The following is an 18,679-nucleotide window of genomic DNA, read 5'->3' on the forward strand; positions in this document are numbered from 1 at the left end:
TAGTTGAGCTTCCTGCGAATTGGTTTCTGGCGCTCGAACGCCTGCCAGTCCTCCACGCACTTTCGCCCTATCTTGCCTGTCTTTTCGAGCTTCTCCGTTAATATTTGCAACGCTTAGTCGTTTGGAGAACGTCCGTCTCCCATATTTTGCGAACTAATCTTTGCGAATCTCTCTAGAACCTTGTGTATCTCTTCTAGTCCTATCATGCTCTGACTGAGAGACTGCATAAGGACATCGGTATCCCGTTCGGCTTGATGTAAGGCTTTGGCATAAACCTCGATAGTAAGAGTGATAGCGGATGTGCCTTAAATTTCGTATAACGTGGTTCACAAGCGAGTCGCCAACACAAGCGGGTCGCCACCCCAACACCAGCGCGACGCCTGCGCAACAACGTAGTGTAGCACCAGAACACAATATTGTACTATAGGTAACAGATTACTATTACTCAGAAGCGTCACTATCATCTACATCCTCTATTTCTACCTTGCAGGTGCGAGAGTTATGCCCAACCTCGCTGCAACGGCCGCAGCGCCTCTCTGCGCGCACCCTCTTCGCAGGCGTCTCGCTGTCCTTACGCCTACCACCGTCTATTTTAGCAATTAAGTCAGATACCTCACCAACTGTTAGAGTCTCCTCTGCGCGTACGTACCGCCTTTTGCGAGTCTTGCGCTTTGTAAGCGTGTCAACAGCTTCTCGAAGGCTTCTCACTTCCTCTCGCATTAACACCATATTATAAGCTATCTGCTGAGCGCCTTTACCTAGCTGCTTAACCTGCTCGTCCAATAAGCTTGCTGGTGACCCTTAGTAGTTTCGCATGCGATTTCGAATCAGCGTAGATTGCGCCTCTATCTCGCGGGCGTTGCGCGGTGTTTGCGCCTCCTAGGCGACTGTGCCTAGTGCAGGTGGCGTCGGCGTACGCAGCTGCACATCTAGCTTTGATAACACAACCTCTGGGTCGTATGGGACTAGCCCAGCACCTCGAAAGCCTGCGCGAACATTCTCTAGTGTAAACGTCTTCTTATAAGCTGCTTTAAAGGCTGGTAGGAAGGTTTCCTTGTTAACATGGTGGATGCGGCTGCGTGCCAAGAGCGAGATCCCATCGCCGTAGTAGCGCTTCAACAGCGAGTAGGGGACAACGTTAAGAGGCTGCAGGAGGTGCGATAAGTGAGGTGGTATACAGAGAGCGATAATCTTGTTCTCCTTGCAGTAGTCCTGGAAATCTACTAAGCAGTAGCTGTCATGGCCGTCAATAATAAGCAGCCTATATGCCCTAACAGAGGACGCCTTCGTATAAGCATTAAAGTGCTTAAGCTACGCGAGCGCGAGGTCGTTGTTAATCCAGCTAGTAGGAGAGACAGTAATAATCTAGTCGCGAGGTAGATCTGCGAACTAGGAGGTAATAAGGACCTTCCCCGCAAAGATAAGGAAGGGCGGGATAACGCGCCCTGTCGCAGAGGCGCCTTAGACTAGAGTTACCCACTTACGATCGCCAGGCTGTAGTTTCTTCTGTTTCTTAGGTTTCTCTAAGCCTGTAACAACAAGCTAAGAGGATATCTTGCCTATTATAAAGCTAGACTCGTTAAAGTTCTAGGTATTCTTATCTGCGATACTATGCTTCGCCTTCATCGATTAAACAAGCGTAAACTAGGGCCTAATAATCGCTAGGTCCTTGCAGACAGCTCGCTGGTGATCGTACGGACGGCTCTATCGCGTTCGCAGCTTAGGTGTACGCTTAATAAAGTTATTAACCTAGTTCTTGCCTGTAGGCTTCCTACCACGCTCTCTCAGCAGTCTATTAGCTATATCTCGTACGTTTGCCTTTAAGGGCGGTATACTACGTAAACTCTCTTTAAGTATACGCTGTACAATCGCCTCCTCTTCTAGCTTTGTAAGGCGTTTTAAGTTTAGCTCACAATCGCGTCAAGAGCGTCGTCCAGCGCGTCAGTCAACAAGCGTTCTTCGTAGGACGTTATAGATTGCTGCAGCGCGTGCGTTGCTTTGAAACTAATAAGAATTAATATCTAAGATAGCAAGCTGTATATTGCCTTCATTGTAGGTTCTTTAGGTATTGCGTAGTTGTGACATTACGTGAAGTTGCTGTGCAGGCGTCGCGCTGGTGTTGGGGTGGCGACCCGCTTGTGAACCACGTTATTGGTGTAGGTATTGCGAGCACAAGTCAAATGCTCCGTTAAAGCAACGTGTAACTATACGTCACCCAATATGAATGCGGCTAAACGACACAGGTTACGATTGAGAAAATACTAATATGATTTCAATCGCATTCGACATAAACTATCTATCTGAGCAACACGACGTCCAACAGCGATACACCTCGACCGCTGTGCCAGAACCACAAAAACATGCATGAAAGAGCGCAAGAACACAAGGTTGTCCTACTGAACCCAACATCTATCCCTCCTCCACACTAACGCCTTGCAAAACATACAAAAAATGATGGATTCCCAAACTCCTCATTGCGTCAATACTCTTTTTGGCCGCCATGACCTCCACTAAGTAGTAAAATACATACTTTTTTTTCCTAAACACCATACACCTATGTGAACCCAATCACTTCAAATCCTTTACAAGTACCCCATCCAAAGTGGATCACACTGACTCAACTTAGCCGGATGCACCGCAACAGCGACTAGATCCACGACCGTCTGGTTCGCCGGTAGATTAGCACCCGTAGGCAGACTACCAATCGCACTGGCCCTCTTAACCACAAGATCGCTATTGCTCTGCACGCTTTCCCTGAGTACTTCGGGCGTAAGCTGGCTAGCCTTGTGCTGCGACGTGAACCAGTGGTTCATTTCATCACGCATAAAGATGCTGAGTTGCATCTCCAGCTCACCTTCGGGTTCTATCAAACAACGCGCAACCGTCATGACACTGGGCGCAAAGATGCCTTCGAGGTTCAGCGGGCCCATGAGGGTTTGTAAGTTGGGTGTCAGACGGAAAGGAACAGGTTCAGAGTTGTGAAGAATGGGCTTGCCAACAGCCATGCTGGGGATGAGTTCCGAACCCCAGATGCGACCGCTGGATCGGGAAACGCTGATCTTCTGCGGGAAACGCGTGTTCATATGCATGACATAGGTCATGAATGTGAGCGCGGCAAGCTGGTAGCTGAAGGTACGTCGGAAGAGCCAGAAGTCGGCAAAGGTAGGGAAGGTGGCGCGGAAGTAGTCTTGGATGACTGTTGGTGGCACGTACTTCTCTTGTACGGCAGCGAAGGTTTCGAGGCGGATGCTATTAGCGTGATCGAGGTTCTTCTGTTGAGGTTGGGTTAGAGACTGACAATTTGCAGAAGCATATGGAGAACAACTTACTGGCTGGAGTGCTCTCAGCTTCTCAATGCTAAAGAGAACTGGTTCGTCCTTGTTGATACCGTTCTTGCGGCAGTAATCCTCATAGATACCTTGCATGTTGATGTACGACGCATCATCTTGTACCATGCGCACACTAGGCGTAATCGGCACCATGAGCGGAAGATGGAACTGCAAGTTCCTCCTTCGGCTTTCCTTGCGCTTAGCCAAGATGCCGTTGAGGATACGGAAGAGCTGCAAGATACGCTCCTCACGCCTTGAACTTCTAGCCGCAGGGAACTGAATAGCGAACGGATGAACGCTTCCGTCGTGACCACGAATCTTGAGACGGCGATGGCAAATGCCGACACCGCGCACCAGCTCGACATCGGGAAGGAAGCGCTCGATGCGCACAAAGTCGGAGTTCTTGTCGCGATGTTGCAGGTACTGTCCAGGCACTTCCACATCGTCAAACTTGAGGAATCGGAACTCGCTGAGTTGATGCGTGTACTGTTCGAGTGGAACTGTGAGCTTCCTGCGATCGAGCCTCTCCTCGAAGCGATTTCGCCAAGTGCGCAGCTTCTGGATATACTCGTACATCGTTGGCTTGTTGGTGACAAAGTCTTTCTCGAAAGCCTTGCGGATGTGGGGCGGGAGAACTGACTCGGCGAAACGTGTGATATTAGCCTCAGTGGACGCCGGCAACTTTATCTCACGTGCGTAGAGGTTGGGTTGACGACCAACATAGGACAAACCGTCATTGAGCAGAGCAACGATGAGTCGATAAGCATCCTCATCTGGAGGGCACTTGAAGTTCTTCTGGATCTGGTCGAGCATCGTCTCCATACTGAGGGCGAGGAGAGGGAACGCTGTCTTGAGGATCGCACTGATCTCCTCGACATGATCCCATGGCTTCTTCGGCGCTGGCGCAGCATCGTTAGGGGCCGGTGCGCCATCTTGCGTGCCGGTTTCTGTCTTGACTGTGCCGTTCGGTGTGCCGTTCGCAGCAGCCTTGATGTCGGCACCTGCGGTTGTTGGCCGGCTACCGGTGCTGGAACCGGGCCTAGTCTCTGGTGAGGCCTGCTTCGGTGCTGGTGATGCTTGGCCTTGTTGTTGTTTGGCCTTCGCAGCCTTCTCTTTTGCCTCCTTCTGCTCGTGCGTCTTCTTGAGAACCGCCATATCCTCCCGCGTTGTCCGGAGATGGCAGTACAGCGCCTGTGGGTATGTCTTTGCCAGTTTCCCAAGGATGGATCTAGCGATGGGCGCTTCTTGTCTCGAGAGACTGTTCAACAACTGCGGAATGTAGGTGATCCAATACCACGCCGGTGTATCACCCTTGAATTCCTCAAACTTCTCTGCCAATTTCCTCTCCGGGTTATCCAAGCTGAGCAACCACAACACACGTCCCAATAATTTCCTTGACTTTGCGTTCTTGAACTGGCTCGCTGCTTCGAGGTAGCAACTGAGTGCCGCCTCAGCCCTCTCCAGATTCTGCGGCTCCTCCTTGAACAGCATATCGTTGTATCGGCCCCACTCCGCCCATGCCTTTGGCAGCTTGATGTCAAAGTACAACGCGGTGCCGAATGCCTCACCAGCTTCATTTTTCTGACCCAATTTGGCCAAGAACATACCCTTGAGCGTATAGAACTCGGCCTTTTGGTTGGGTCCAAAGTAGTTCAGATTGGTATTGTTGATCACATCCAGCCCGCTGTTGAGATCGGCTTTGATCTGATAGTGACACTTGGCCTGTTCGCGCAACTTCAGGAAGGCTTCCTGAATTTCGATGTTCGGCAGGGTGTAGATGCGTCCAAGCTGGTTGATGCAAACTTCCGGTAAGTTGTGCTTGCGCGCCACGTGTGCGAAGCGGTTAATGATCCAGGCCGTCTCGTGGTAACCTCGGTAGGCAAAGGAGTTGCCGCTGGCGTTATTCTGGTTTGGCGGAAGGAGATTGAGGTAGACACCGTTAATCAGCTGGAAGATGTGTTGTCGCCAGGTCACCAGGTCTTGCCAGGCGTTGATATCGTCCCAGAAGTTCGGTAAGCGGTCGCGCCATGTGCTAAGGAGCAACTTAAGCTCTTGAGACTTGACATCGAGGTTGACTTGGGTAGTCTGCGCGAGACTCTGGCAGATGACACTTGCATCGTGGAGCTCGACTAGCTGCTGGAAGTGTTGCAGTAGCGGGATATGGGCCTGGGTGATGCGCCTAGGCAACTGGTGCCATTTTCTGATCGAAAGCTGAATGGATTCATCGCACAATCGGTGGAACTCCGGTTGAGACTCTTGCTTGTTGTGGAGCTTGAGCAGAGACATGAAGGTCTGGAAGAAGACTCGTCGTGGTGTTGGCGCGTCGCTGACAGCCTTGATAGTTGCATCGAGCTGCTCGCGTGTCTCAGCATTCTGCCAAGCATCGAATACCCGCCAGGTTGACTCCAGGTAGAGGTCGTTGAAGTTCTCATGCTTTGCGAAGTCACTCAAGATCTCCCATTGTTGCAGCTTCTGCGCGCAAATCACCCAGTGATCCTCCCAAAGCATGTACTCCCCAGTACTAAAGGGCAGGACGGAGGTGCGAGCCTTGATTTGCGCAGCCTCGTACATTTGCTGTGCCTTGTCCCATATGCCACATTGCTCGTAGGATAGAGCAGCGTTGGACTCTATAAACTGACAGCGTCTCCGCCATGTTCCATAGAATAAGTCATCTTCTTGTAGACCACTGTAGATTTCCAAAAGAGCATCCAGGTTGCTCTCGCGTAGCTTCTCGACATCGACGACAGGCGAGATAGCGGAGTCCTCCATATACACAGCAGCAGTGTACCACGCATTGTAAGTTTGGGCAAGGTACTTCATGATGTGAGGCGGGAACTTGACCCGTGGTCGAGCATGGACAATGCCATCAAGCATGGTCGCAACACAGTTGGGTCGCTTATCAAGTTGACGAGAATGGTAGTCCTTCGTGAGTAGTGCTGCCATGCCCTTCTCAAGATCGCTCTGGTCGTCTTTCGTGAGCGCCGTCCAGGCAAGTGGGAAGAATGCAATCCAGATGTCATGAGCGAGGTTGCTATCGGTGTGCTGTAGATGTCCAAGCGGTTCAAAGATATCTTTGATCTTGACATCAGCCAATTGGTTGCAGAAGCGGCGATGACCATTAACAAGATTCTCCAGTTCGTCGTCAACGATGACGTCCGCGATTCGAGGATCCCTACTGTATGACCCAAACAAGGCCGTAGGCTGCATAAGACGGAAATCCTCGGAATGAAGCTGTGCCGGTGTGTTCATCTCGACTGAGCCGAACATCAAGTGGATGACTTGACTGAGCCAGTAACTGTCGGAGAGTGTATCCCAGTTTTGAGATGCGAGCACATAGCTTAGGCGACTAGCTGCTGTGCGACTCAAGCTCTTGTCGAAGATGGTCATATATCGGTTGCGCATCTCAACGTCCTGCGCTCGGGTACCGATCAAGAATGCATGCTCCATGCGTACTGTAAGCTCACTCCTAGTGATCTTGGGGTCCTCGTAGATGCGGATTACAAGGTCCAAGAAGCGAGTCAGCAGTGAGGTGTCAGCGCGATGTTCAAAGAGCAACATCTTGCTTAAAACTGCTGTCTTCTCCTTGAGTGTCGGCACTGGCTCGGTAGAGTGGAAGATCCATTCTTCGACAAGATCCAATACCTTCATACAGACAGAGTTGGTCTGAGATCGCTCGACAAGTGAAGCAAGCACACTGAGATACGGTCTTCGGTTTTCGCCGAGCTCGTTCATGCGCGCAGCAAGAATGTCGACCGTTTTGAGTACCAGATCAGTCTGAATCTCGACCTCGCGTGGGTCGGTAGGTGGGTTGGCTCCTTCGGGGCGCATAGCAGGTGGTACTGGTTGTCCTGGAATACCACTGCTACCAGCAAGGTGATCCTTGGCCATTTTGCCCTGGAAGGCCTTCATGACCGATGGAATGTGTTGGTCGATCTCCTCGGGCCGCTTTTGACATAGAGTCCACAAGATGTTGATGGCGCTGACGTAGGAGCTGTTGGAAAGAGCCTCCGTTGCGATCGTACCAAGGAAGCTGACGAATTCGGTAGATGGCGATTCTTCGGTGTTGCCTTCATCGTCCGTAACAGGTTCAGGCATAACTTCTAGGAGACGCTTGAGGATTGGCTTTAGCTTCATTGTGCCGTCATCTGATTCATCGGTCGCGTGCAGACTGGCCTGCACGTCGGGGTTCTCAGAACGAATTGGCTTCTCCAAGATCTTTTGGAACTGTGGCATACGTTGGAGTACCCAATCATCCGACTTGACATTGACGATGACCTTTACTATTTGCAGAGTGTTGATCATGCGGGTGCTGAAGACCTCAGGCTTGTCCTCCTGCTTCATCTCAGTAAGAAGAATCTCCTCAATCTTCTTGCTAAGCATGAAGTCCAGGTCCAGATCGTTCCATAATCGTGGCGAAAGCAAGTCATGCAACAACTGTACGGCTTTCTTGCAGATCTCCGCCGACTGAGGTGTTGTAGTAACTACCGCAGTGGGATCCTTGGGTTTTGGTGAAGCGACGGGGAATCGTTCTGGCAAGTAGGCGATGAATTGGATCAAGTATTTCACAAGCATCATCCGGATGCCAGATCCAGCAACAAAACCCCTCGGCGAGGAGTTGGTAACTGCAGCAGATCCATCCGCTCGCCTCTTCAATGCTTGTGGTGACTGGGATAGCCGATCCACTGCGCCTGCGCTCTCACTTGCTGTACGTTCCTCCCACGTCCTAATCAAGCTGATCAAGTTCAATGCAAGCTTCTTCGCATCAGTTGAGGGGTTAGGAGGTTGCGCAATCTTCGACAATGCTGTGATGATAATAGGAGATAGATGCTCACGGCCTTCGTAGAATAGATCGGGGTGACGGACCACGAAGTTGAAGATGCTCATCAGCTGCTGCAAGTTGGAGCTCTCCTCGGATAAGATCTTGCGTGGGTATTGAATCCAGCGAGGCATCTTTGAGTCACCGCCAGGTACTGAAGGCATCCGCTTCTTCAGGACAGGAGCCATGAGTTCAAGCGCTTGCATCACCAATGACCGACCTTCGTTCTGGTGTGCCTTGAGAAGGGCTTGGTAGACTTGCACAGCAATTTTGACGGGTGTGTCGAATGCGGCAATGAAGAAGGCGATGAGTACATAAGCCGCGTACTTGTTGATGATGTCTTCGAGCTTGATGTAGTTCCAGGCAAACTTGATGACGTCTTTACGAGCATCCTGAATCATGCCAGGGTAGTGCTTGAGAAGAAGCGTGGTGAGCTGGAGGAGCTCCATCCGTGAGTGGTCGACACCTAGCTGCGCCGTATCTTCAGAAAGCTCCAGCGTTGACTGTGGTTTCCAGAGCCGGCTGTGAATGGCTTCTGTCATGGCCTTGTCCATGAACTTCGTACCCTTGGCCTTCGGACCGAACAAGCTGTCCCAGTTGCGTTTGACATCCATGGCAAAGATAGGGTTGACAATGTAGCGGAAAATGAAGGTCTTCGTCTTCTGGGAGGAGTTGCGAGAGGTGTACAGGTCGATACACTTGTTCACAATAGTCTTCCAGTAATCCACAGACTCACTCGAGATGATCTGCTCATAGATGAAGTCGAACAACCGCGGTGAAGCCTTCAACTCCTCAGATGTGATGGCATCAACAAGCTCGAAAAAGAAGTCCAGGCTATTCGGCTCTTGCTTGAGATATGTCGTAAAGATGATCATGATTTGATCGCCAGCTTGTTCGGTTGCCAGACGTAGCTCCGAGTCAAGGCTGTTCACCCTAAGCTTTTTCTCCAATCCCCGGGCTGCCTCGAAAAGACCTTTCCGTAACTCTTCGTTCGAGACAAGCCACTTGCTGGTATCTTGTGACTGGCTGAGCGCGTACGCAATGTGGATACCATTCAGTTGAGCTTGGCACTTCTCCTTGTCGGTACCTTCAGGGTTCATGGCGCTTAAGAAGCCAGAGACATCTTCCGCAACCTGCTTCCGAAGTACTTCGCTTGCTGGGTTTTCGAGTAGCTGGGCAAAAAAGCGTCCCTGCGTCTGGTCCTTCAAGTTCGGTGCGAAGTACTCCCAAGCTTCTTTAGGGTACATGCAGAGATATTTGATCAATGGCTCTCTGAAGGGGCTGTAGTGCGTCCTCCGAAGTGCAGTCTCCAACTCGATGACCTTCTCAATGATCTGCTTGAGGAATGTGGCAGCCGCTGCTGGAAGCAGGTGAAAAATGTTGAAGATACCCGTTACAATCTTCATCTTAGGATTCTGCTCGATCATGGTGAAAGAGATCTTCTGCAAACTGTTCTGGTCCGCAATGCTCTTGAGGTGGTCAAGCAAACGAGTTCCAATCTCTACTTTGAAGTAGTTTGTGAGAAGCTTCAGCAACCGTGCCAGACCGTCCAAGTTCTCGACAGAGAGCTTCCTTGGATCTTGCAAGTTGACCAGGATGGGGCGGAGACCACTCTGGAGGACATCTTTTGGCAGTTTGTTCGTCGCCGAGATCACTCCCGAAAGACCGATGTTGGCCGCCTCGATGACTTCTGGAGACTTTGAGTAGAGGCACTTGAAAAAGACGGCGATGATGCGGAGGAAAGTCTGGTTCGGCGGAGTGGTGCTGAACTCGGGGAAGGTTTGAGCTGTGGAGAGCAGACGGATACATGCAACTCGCAGGCTGACAATGTGGTCTGCGTTCCGCTGCTCGAAAGGTTTGCTCGCCAAATGCTCGTCTTCTGCGTCGGCTAACGCCAGCGATTCCATCAATAACCTGGTTAGCTGTTCGTTGAACTCAAGGATGTTGTTCTTGAGCTTCAAGCAAAAGGTGATCGCGTCGATGTAGGCAATCTGAATGCTGAAGGGTAGTGCGCGCAGCGGTTTCGTCCAGATCGGTAGAATGAGTCTATCCTTCACCGGTGTGATAAGGTCGCTAACAGTCAGCTCTGTCACGTCTGCCAGCACCTGGAAAGCCTTCTGTGTTGCATCTCGGACACTCTTGTTCATATGCGATAGATCGCCCACAAGCTGTTGGCATAGCTTCAGCGTAATGTTGTTACCTTTGTCGAATTCTTCTTTGGTCGTCTTCTTGTGACAGCGCCTAATGAGGTCTTGGATGAGTCCTTCAGCCTGTATGCGCGTCTTCGAGTCGAGGTCAATCGGCATATCTTTCATAACAAAGTTAAGCGCCCGGACGAGCTCGAAGTGGCGGGGTACAAGCCATGATTGAGGAAGGCCCAGTTGTTTAATCATGATTTCGATACCTCGAGTTCCTCCAGACTTCATGAACCAATCGTCGGCGTGACAGTTATGACAAAAAGTACTAGAAAGCTCGTTGAAGAAGATGAACTTGTCGAGCGAACTATCATTTCCGAAGATGGCCTTCGTAGCGTCGCGCATGGTTAAAATAGCCTGCTCTGCAGCGTCCCGCACAGCGCCATGTTCCGAAGCCAGAGATTCACCGATAGCTTCAGACACAACATCGCTCTCGATGACGACAGGTCCTTCCCCTGAATGCACGTCGAACGGCTTGTTCTTGTGCTTGAGTGTAGCGAACTGTGTCCCAAGCTCGAGAAGCGTGAAATGCTTTGCTAAGTTACTTACCAGAGCCTCAGCTTCCAACTTTAGCTCCGGTATAGAAACAGCAAAGATGCTCGCTTTCAGCAGCTTCTTGAGTGTCTCTTGCTCTACACTTTTCTTGGTGATGGACTTTTCACGCTCGGACGCGGTAAGAATGTCGTAACCAACATCAAACTTCTTGGCACATAAGTCATTCGCTTGCAGGCGTACTAGCTGGGCGAAGTCTTCTGGCAAGTTGTCAAAACCGACCAGCAGCTTTGTGTGCGCGGTGATGAGACGAAGAGCCTGTTGCTTGTGGAACGTGTCTGACTTCTTCGCTGCTGGCGTCTTCGGAATCTCATAAAGCTTTGCGATGGCGGTATCGATACCTATGGCGGCAGGGAAGGCGCGGTCTTTGGTAGAGCCGATGAGTCGGATGTCAATAGACGACTGATCGTCAGAGTACGGCTTGAAGTCCAGCTCCGGCGGGCCAGTGATAAATTTGCGGTTGCGTCCTCCTAGTTTTCCAAGAATGCGCATCGTGGTATGTGCATGGAAGTGGCTGTATGGATTTGGCTTCAGATGCTCCCACAATGCAGCCATGAGCTCGTCAATGACTGGCGCCATGATCGGGTCTAGATAGTCTGCGGTGAGATTGTCCACACAGAGCTCCAGAGTACGAAGTCCTTGACCAACAAGATCTGACCCAGCTCGCAGGGCTACGACTAGCGGTCTCATCAAATAGCTGAGGTGCGGCAAAAGATTACTGAGCCGTGCGGGCACTGTAAGAGATAGCTCCACAAAAAGGTCTCTTTCAGCAGGCTTGCGCGCTGTTAAGAGGAGGTTGTTGAGCACGTCGAGTAGCATTTCCAACAGAGGAAGGATCTCCTTGTATAAGTGCTCGAACCTGCCACCCCCAATACTCCTGAAGAGCGACCTAAGCAACAGGAAGTAGTTCATAGGCTCTTCAGCAGTCGTTGACAACTGGATCGATTTTGTTATGATCTTGCTGACATGCGGTAACAGCACTTGCTCATTCTGGGCAGAGAAGAGCGTGACGGCCATGAAGGAAAGCTTGAAGAGGCGGAGCAGGATGGAGGACTTCTTCACATCGGCAGTGCCAACCTCTTCGATTCGGTCCATGAGAAACTGTAACAGCATGCCCGAAAAGCTGGGTGACGTAGCCTCGGAGGCGAGAAGGAACTGTGGAACGTGGAGTAACGCCGGGTGATCGAACATCATATCGTACAAATGGGGTATCTCAGATGAAAACACTTCGTGGAAAGTAGCCGGATCAATATGGTGGAAAACAGTCGCGAACGTCTCCAAAAGGTCCTTCTCTTCTTTACCACTCGACATCATGTGCTGATTGCCCATGAAATCTCCTGGCGACAAGCCTTGTGTTTCAGGGGCTTTGTCAGTGCCATAGTAACGGAATACCTTAGCACCTTCACGGAAAAGCTTGATGAGGACTTCCACCTCTTCTGCGTTGTATCCAAACGACACTTCGTGCCAGTTCGCGGATGCGTTCGTCGGATCAATCTCGTCCTTAATTTTGGCCGGATTGCATGCCCGCAATTGGTAGAAGAGGTTCTTAAGCCCATGTAGCAGGTTCTTGAATAAGAACTTATTATCAGCGATTGGATCGGAGCTCCTGTCTCGGGGGTTTGACGTCTTGATGGGTGTCGCGTTGGAGATGTCAATCTCATCCCAATCCGGAGGGTTTTCCTGAGCGGCCATGTGGTTCTCGTCCACCGCATCAATGGATGGTTGGCTGTACTGAGCTGAGAGCTTAACAGCGTTGTGGTATTGACGGTTCATTGCTGCAAACTTGTCGCCGATGGCGTTCAGGATCATGATCAAGAAGTACCGAGCGTCCTCCTTGGGTTCCAGCTTTGCGATACACTCCGCCATGTTGAGAAGAAGCTTTGCGCTCATAGTCTGGAAGCTAGTTCCAGGGAATGTGTCGTGTAGGTTCTTTGTGTACACCTCTACTGTGCGTCGAATCTGCTCTTTCGACAGCGACTCCCGCAGATGGTGGATCAGATCGGCCAGCATGCTGTACGCGAGTGGTCGCATGGTCTCGTACACTGTAAGACCATCGCCGATCAGTGTCCTCTCGTCCAGGAGCTCGTCGATTTTCTTAAGGAAGATCTTGCGGAAATTGAAGTTGATGATATGCCTGATAGCAACTAGGAGCTCTTTCCGTGCACCAGACTTTTCACGTGGACAGTCCTTGAGCAATCGAACCACAATATCCGGGAGGGTAGGAAGGAAGTCGTTTAGCTGGTTCGCATACACCCTAAGCAAATAGGCCAGAAAGCTCATGGTCTTGACTTGAGCTGTGATGAAGTCGCCAAATGCCGCGCGATTGCGAATTTCTTTGCTGACACCGGTGAAAATCTTGCCCTGAGCCTTGGCCTCCTCGTGCGCTTTCTCTTGCGGCTTTGCCTGAAGCAAAAGTACGTTCTTGATCAGTGGAACAAAAAGTTTCACGTTCTTGTTCACACAATTCCTGTATGCCTGAAACAAAGATACCACTATTATGGGGCATTCGGCAAGGACTTTGAACGACTGCATGCCCTTGAGCAGCATGCGCGTCTGTTGGTGTTCCGACCCAATGTCGCCTGCGGAGGATGTAAGAGCGGTTGCTGGTGAACTCGGGCGCGGGGACTGCGAGAACTGGTGGTTGTTGGGTGTGGAAGGGACGCCCTGCGAGGCTGAGGCCGTTGTGTTACTGTCGAAAGTATCGTGTACCGCTTGTTCCATTGTCTCGAACATTTCCTGGATGAGATCCAAGAAAGGCTGAACTCGGTCCGCGAGCGCCTTGGTTTGGTGGCGCTGGAAGTCCATGATGGTCTTCATACATAGGACCGCATTGTCCTCATTCTCCAGTTTCACAAGACTCATAAGCTTGTCCACAATCTTAGCCGCATGCGGTTCTATCGCTTCCGTCGGGTTCATCGGCAGTCGGTGCAGAATCTCGAGGACGCAGTTCCGTATGCGCTGTTTCTGAGTCAGAAGGCTGTAGAATTGTCGCGAAGTATGCGCTCACCTGTTCGGGCGACGTGGAGATGAAGACGGGGTTGCCATCTAATATCTTCAGGAATACAGGGACCAGATGGTTCAAGAATGTGCTGTACTGCTGCCCTTGGCAGTAGCTCTCGATGTTGTCCCGTATTTCAATCGCCTGGGTGCCCTTCGCTCTCAGATCTGCGCCAGTCAGCCTCCGTTCTCATTCGATAATATGCGCGCCTGGGTGAAAATATCCAGCGCAGGCATAGCTCGTTCCGTACCTGAGTTTGGGTCATCCAACTTGGAGGCCATAGCCTCGAAGTTGTGAGTCGCCATGGCGATGGTATGTGCAGCCTATGGCCGCTCCTCCAGCTTGTCAATTCCCTCGTAGGGTGCGCCGAATAGCGTTGTGGCTATCCAGTGTGTCGCGCGATCAATGTTGCGGAAGGCAGGCGCATTGGTTTCGGCGATGGCGCGGTGGTATGTTCGGTTGCTTGCAGGTCGCTGCAGTGTCGAATATTAAATTTGGAAAAGGAAGGTGTAGGCAGGATGGCCTATATGGTCATTACAATCGTTATTGTGGAAATGAGGCCTGGTGGTGGGGCAAGGGCGCGTCCCTTGTACGGGTATGGAGTTCGCGACTTAGAGGATGGATGAGCTTCTGCAAGCACTTAGCTGACGAGCGAGGAAGGCACGCTGACCCCCAAAACTTAGCGCGCGTTCTAATTGGTTGACGCGACCCCTGCGCGGCTGGCTATCCCCCATCCAGGTTAGCGACATCAGCGCTCATGGAACCATGTCCGGTATATGTCGAGCAGTGAACTGTCGCCAGCAGACTTCAGGTCATTTCGACAGCCTGTTGCTGTACATTTCTCTCAGCTTGTTTCACAAGTAAGGACTGTCGTTAGATTGAGATCTACCACATGGTCAATTCTTACATATCTTCTACAAACGCCTGACAATACATAGCCATGATATACATGTCCTCTAGTACATGCTCAAGCGGGACCAACGACACAAGGACGCCACGTTAAAGGGGGGCTTTTCACTTCACTGTATCTAGGACCTCATCGCACCATATTGCACTCGGGTTGAACTTTAAAACACTGTACATCTTTTCATCTACTTGCCATTGCCTTGCTTACCACCAAAACCTCCCAGTCATACGCGGTTTGCCGTAATCCTGTGTGCAAAACAGAAACATCACATATTTGTACAAGACCGCACATCCGCGTCCGGTCTTTCCGTCTAAGATAAGAAAATTGAGGCATTGACGTTTACATTGTTGGAGAGCCGCACCATGGTATTCGATGTCAAAATGTGGGGCGGAAACATGGGGATAGCGGATATGCACAGCCTGCACCTCTTCATCTACTTCTCATCGGGGTACAAGGCCTCCTTGAGGGGAATGCCGAGCTCCTCACGTATGGGCTCGAGCTCCTGAAGGTACTCTGCGTATTGACCCTTGTTCTCGACCTTGAACTTGATACCTGTGACGTAAGTTAGTAATCAATGTCCTGGGGTTGGTCGAACGCCGAAAAAGCGTCATATCTCGGAAATCACGCCGCACGCTTATGCGCAAAAAATATTCCGAGATGATATATGGGACATGGTAGGAGACGTACCCTCGAAAACACGGACAGCGGAGGGGAAGTCGTTGACACGCCTGGCAGCGCGGAGAGCGGCGGTGATGACGGTAGTTGAGGGGACGAGATCGTAAGCGAAGCAGTTGTTCAAGTTTCGCTAGCGGTTGTCAGCTCGTTGGTCCTCCTCGTGCCAGTCTACAACTGCCCAAGGCACATCGGGTGATACCGGTGCGGGACACATGATAGACACAACAAACGTACCTGAAGCTCGAAAACGTCGTTCACCTTCTCGAATTCCTTCTCGTACCTATATTGAGGAAACACAAGTCAGCGCTGCAGCTCCTAAAAACACCAATGGCACTCAATGGCTCTCCATCGTCTCTGCATGACTCCTTGCCCGTCTGATTCTATAGCCCCTCCTTGGATTTGTCGTACCTAGCGGTGAACTCCTCGAAGGTTTCCTCGGCATGCGCATCGCTTTTGCGGATAGCCGACTGCGAGAAAGCACGCTGGGTGTTCAACGCAACGGGGGTTGCTCGGTAGGCCGGGACTCGCACGCCCACTCGGCTGACCTTCGACGCGGCGCGGGCGAAGGACATGTTGTGATTTCAGGAGCTGATGGCAAGCTACAGGAGGTGATTTCGGGGCTACTGGGCGTGCGTAGCCGGTAGTGTGTCGATGGGTGGTGGTGTCGGTGGTGCGATTTCGCGTGAGGTTATGGAAAACGAAAGCTCAGGCGATCCGAGTTGCGCCAAAGCCAAGCATATTAGTGGGTCGCACCCGTTCCTAAGACTGACGGCATAGTTGCGCTTCACCTCACCATCTGTACGATCAATGTTGGATTCTGTTCATGTGGAAACTTTATTTACGATTTTGTATATACTCACAGATAGGCTGTGTTGGTTTCATAGTGATGCCCAATATCTTTCTAGACATTTTTGCAACAATTCTCTACCTCGGGCTACTTGTTAACGGAACAAATATAGCCAGATAAAAGCACAGCTATTAGCGAAGACATCGTGGCTCCGAAATACCAGCCTCCCAGGGGTCAGAAGATCCCTAGCGGCTTCATACCTTGTAGTAGCCACCAAATGGTACCGGTCCTTCTGATGCCGCTCGTACAGACATCACTGGGCTATCGCTGTCATCATCATCGTCAACCTCGGAGCTACCATACAAGCCCTCATCCCCGTCGTCAACCTGCATCTCATCATCTTCATCTGCTTCACCATCCTGATCATCCTGATCGTCCTCAGCCTCTCCAATATCTGCGTTCAGAATAGCATCGGGCTGGACAGGATCTTCTGTCATGTCTTCGGGAACATGAACATCTTCCGGCTCCTGTTCTTCGTCGGCCTGCCTTTCCTGCTCATCGAGCGCTTCCATCTTCTCAAAAGCATATCGGGGATTTCTTGCAGCCCACCGCACATTGTGCATTACTTGGTGCTCTCTCCTCTTCTCGTGATGGATTTGACGGTCGTCGATTTCGCTCTTGTACTGAGCTGCCATTTCTTTGTCGTCCCATAACTCAGGCCAGGTGATGATGCGCTGGTATATGCTATCATCCGGCTTGTCCCCGCCGATAATCGTGTTCATCTTATCCTTCAGAATCACAGTGGCTTTGGCCCATGTCCCAACATGATACCATCCTTGAAATGTCGGTGCGCAGGTTGTTCGGATATCCTTTGTGGCTAATATCTTCGCAATAAGAGGATCGGTGATGTCACAGAATTGGAAGAGGTTGCCTGTTTGTGAGACATTGAAGCCGTCAAACGTATGCTCAGACTCTAGCTCCTCCGGAGCCATCTTTGCTAGCTTCATGACATGCTGGTCGAAGACAGCGCGGTGCTTGGACGTGCCTGACTTGATGTAAGACAAGAACGATACAGTCTGGTACTTGCGATATTCAGGATCTTTGCGTGGGTCAACTCCCCAGCGTATAAGGGCCTCTCGCCATGGCCCGCTTTCGAAAAAGTATCCACAATATATAGCTGCTTGCCGGAGCTTTGTTCGCTTGTCCCAGCCAAGCCTATTGTATAGTAACTGGCGGGTAACGATAGGCCTTTGTAAAAGCAGGGCTCGAATATTAGTAATCAGTGACTGCATATATGGCGTAAGATCTCTCTCCGCTGGGAGACCTGGTCGTGGTTCCGTTGGCACATGTTCATCGGTGGGATTGACGATCGTGTATGCATTGTAGGCCAGGCTCCTCTGTATATTGACCACACCTTGATCAGTGTACTTGACGTTGGAGTTTTGCTGGAACCGATAGTTGAAGGCGATTGGCATCTGTATGAACTCTGGAGACGGTCCAACACTTTGGGTAAGGTCCGCACCAGCCGCGGTATTGACATTATACTTCTTCAACTGTTCGTCTAGAGTAGAGTTAGTGATCTTCTGAGTATAGCTGGGCTGCTCTTACATCGTTTCAGCAAGACATGATCTCGCAGGCCAACCATGATGTTGTTGTGAGAAGCAGCATATTGCAAGTCGGGCATGTCTCAAGATTAGTCAGTCGTTGTTCGAATGGAGGTAAAAGGTGTTCGCTCACTTCGAAATCGATGCGTCTCATCCACGACTCCGGCCAGAGCAACCTTGTATGTCGAGGCATTGTCTTGCAGGCTCTTGTAGATGGTCGGGGCATCCACATATATCTTGTTGGTCGACGTGCTACTTTTTGAGGCGCCATTATCGTGACTTCCTATCTCATCTTCGGTAAGAAAAGGACCTGAAGAACCACGCTTTCGTTTGCGTCCTGTTCGTTTTGGCACTGTGACTTTGAGTAGCAGGTTGTTTGTCCTCACCGGCGTAGACAGCAAACGCTTGGCGAAGGGGTCATCGGGGCGCAGCGAGACGGATATGAGTTTCTTGAGCTCATCGTCACCTTCGGCGTTGGTCGTGGTTTCCAATCGTGATCGCAAGCCCTAAAGCGATTGTTAGTTTCTCCCAAAGTGGTAGGCACTGCTATCTCCGGCTGACCTTGCTCAGTTTGACAGGCCCACCTAATGAGGTAATGCCCTTGTCAACGTTCTTGACGATAGCCGGATGTTCGACGACTGAGACGGCACGTGATGGGATCGGTAGCCATGGCGCATGCTGATTTTCGGTCGTCGATGCAGCGTTGTCCATGTTGTATTACACAGTGAAGAATCTGGAGCTCGAGATTCTCCTGTTGTTATATTCACGAGGACTTGCAGTCTGATGCTCGTTCAGGAACGAGTGTTTGATTGTAGC

General features: G+C 51.0%; 3 protein-coding genes across 3 annotated transcripts; all 3 read right to left on the bottom strand.

Moving 5' to 3' along the window:
- Nucleotides 1-2,582: 2,582 nt before the first annotated feature.
- ALTATR162_LOCUS5796 (uncharacterized protein) lies at nucleotides 2,583-14,195 on the bottom strand (the record flags this gene model as incomplete). Its single annotated transcript, XM_043313416.1, has 4 exons — nucleotides 2,583-3,272; nucleotides 3,330-13,850; nucleotides 13,900-14,057; nucleotides 14,141-14,195. The coding sequence occupies 4 exons, from the start codon at nucleotides 14,193-14,195 to the stop codon at nucleotides 2,583-2,585; spliced, it is 11,424 nt and encodes a 3,807-aa protein (XP_043169351.1).
- Nucleotides 14,196-15,230: 1,035 nt separating this feature from the next.
- On the bottom strand, nucleotides 15,231-16,044 carry ALTATR162_LOCUS5797 (uncharacterized protein; the record flags this gene model as incomplete). Its single annotated transcript, XM_043313417.1, has 4 exons — nucleotides 15,231-15,349; nucleotides 15,485-15,602; nucleotides 15,707-15,752; nucleotides 15,881-16,044. The coding sequence occupies 4 exons, from the start codon at nucleotides 16,042-16,044 to the stop codon at nucleotides 15,231-15,233; spliced, it is 447 nt and encodes a 148-aa protein (XP_043169352.1).
- Nucleotides 16,045-16,513: 469 nt separating this feature from the next.
- ALTATR162_LOCUS5798 (uncharacterized protein) lies at nucleotides 16,514-18,574 on the bottom strand (the record flags this gene model as incomplete). Its single annotated transcript, XM_043313418.1, has 4 exons — nucleotides 16,514-17,820; nucleotides 17,868-17,945; nucleotides 17,997-18,369; nucleotides 18,425-18,574. 4 exons carry the CDS (start codon nucleotides 18,572-18,574, stop codon nucleotides 16,514-16,516), a joined length of 1,908 nt encoding a protein of 635 aa, XP_043169353.1.
- Between the last annotated feature and the right edge of the window lie 105 nt (nucleotides 18,575-18,679).

The sequence above is a fragment of the Alternaria atra genome (genome assembly GCF_907166805.1).
Source record: "Alternaria atra isolate CS162 genome assembly, contig: 25, whole genome shotgun sequence".
NCBI classification, from domain to species: Eukaryota; Fungi; Ascomycota; class Dothideomycetes; order Pleosporales; family Pleosporaceae; genus Alternaria; species Alternaria atra.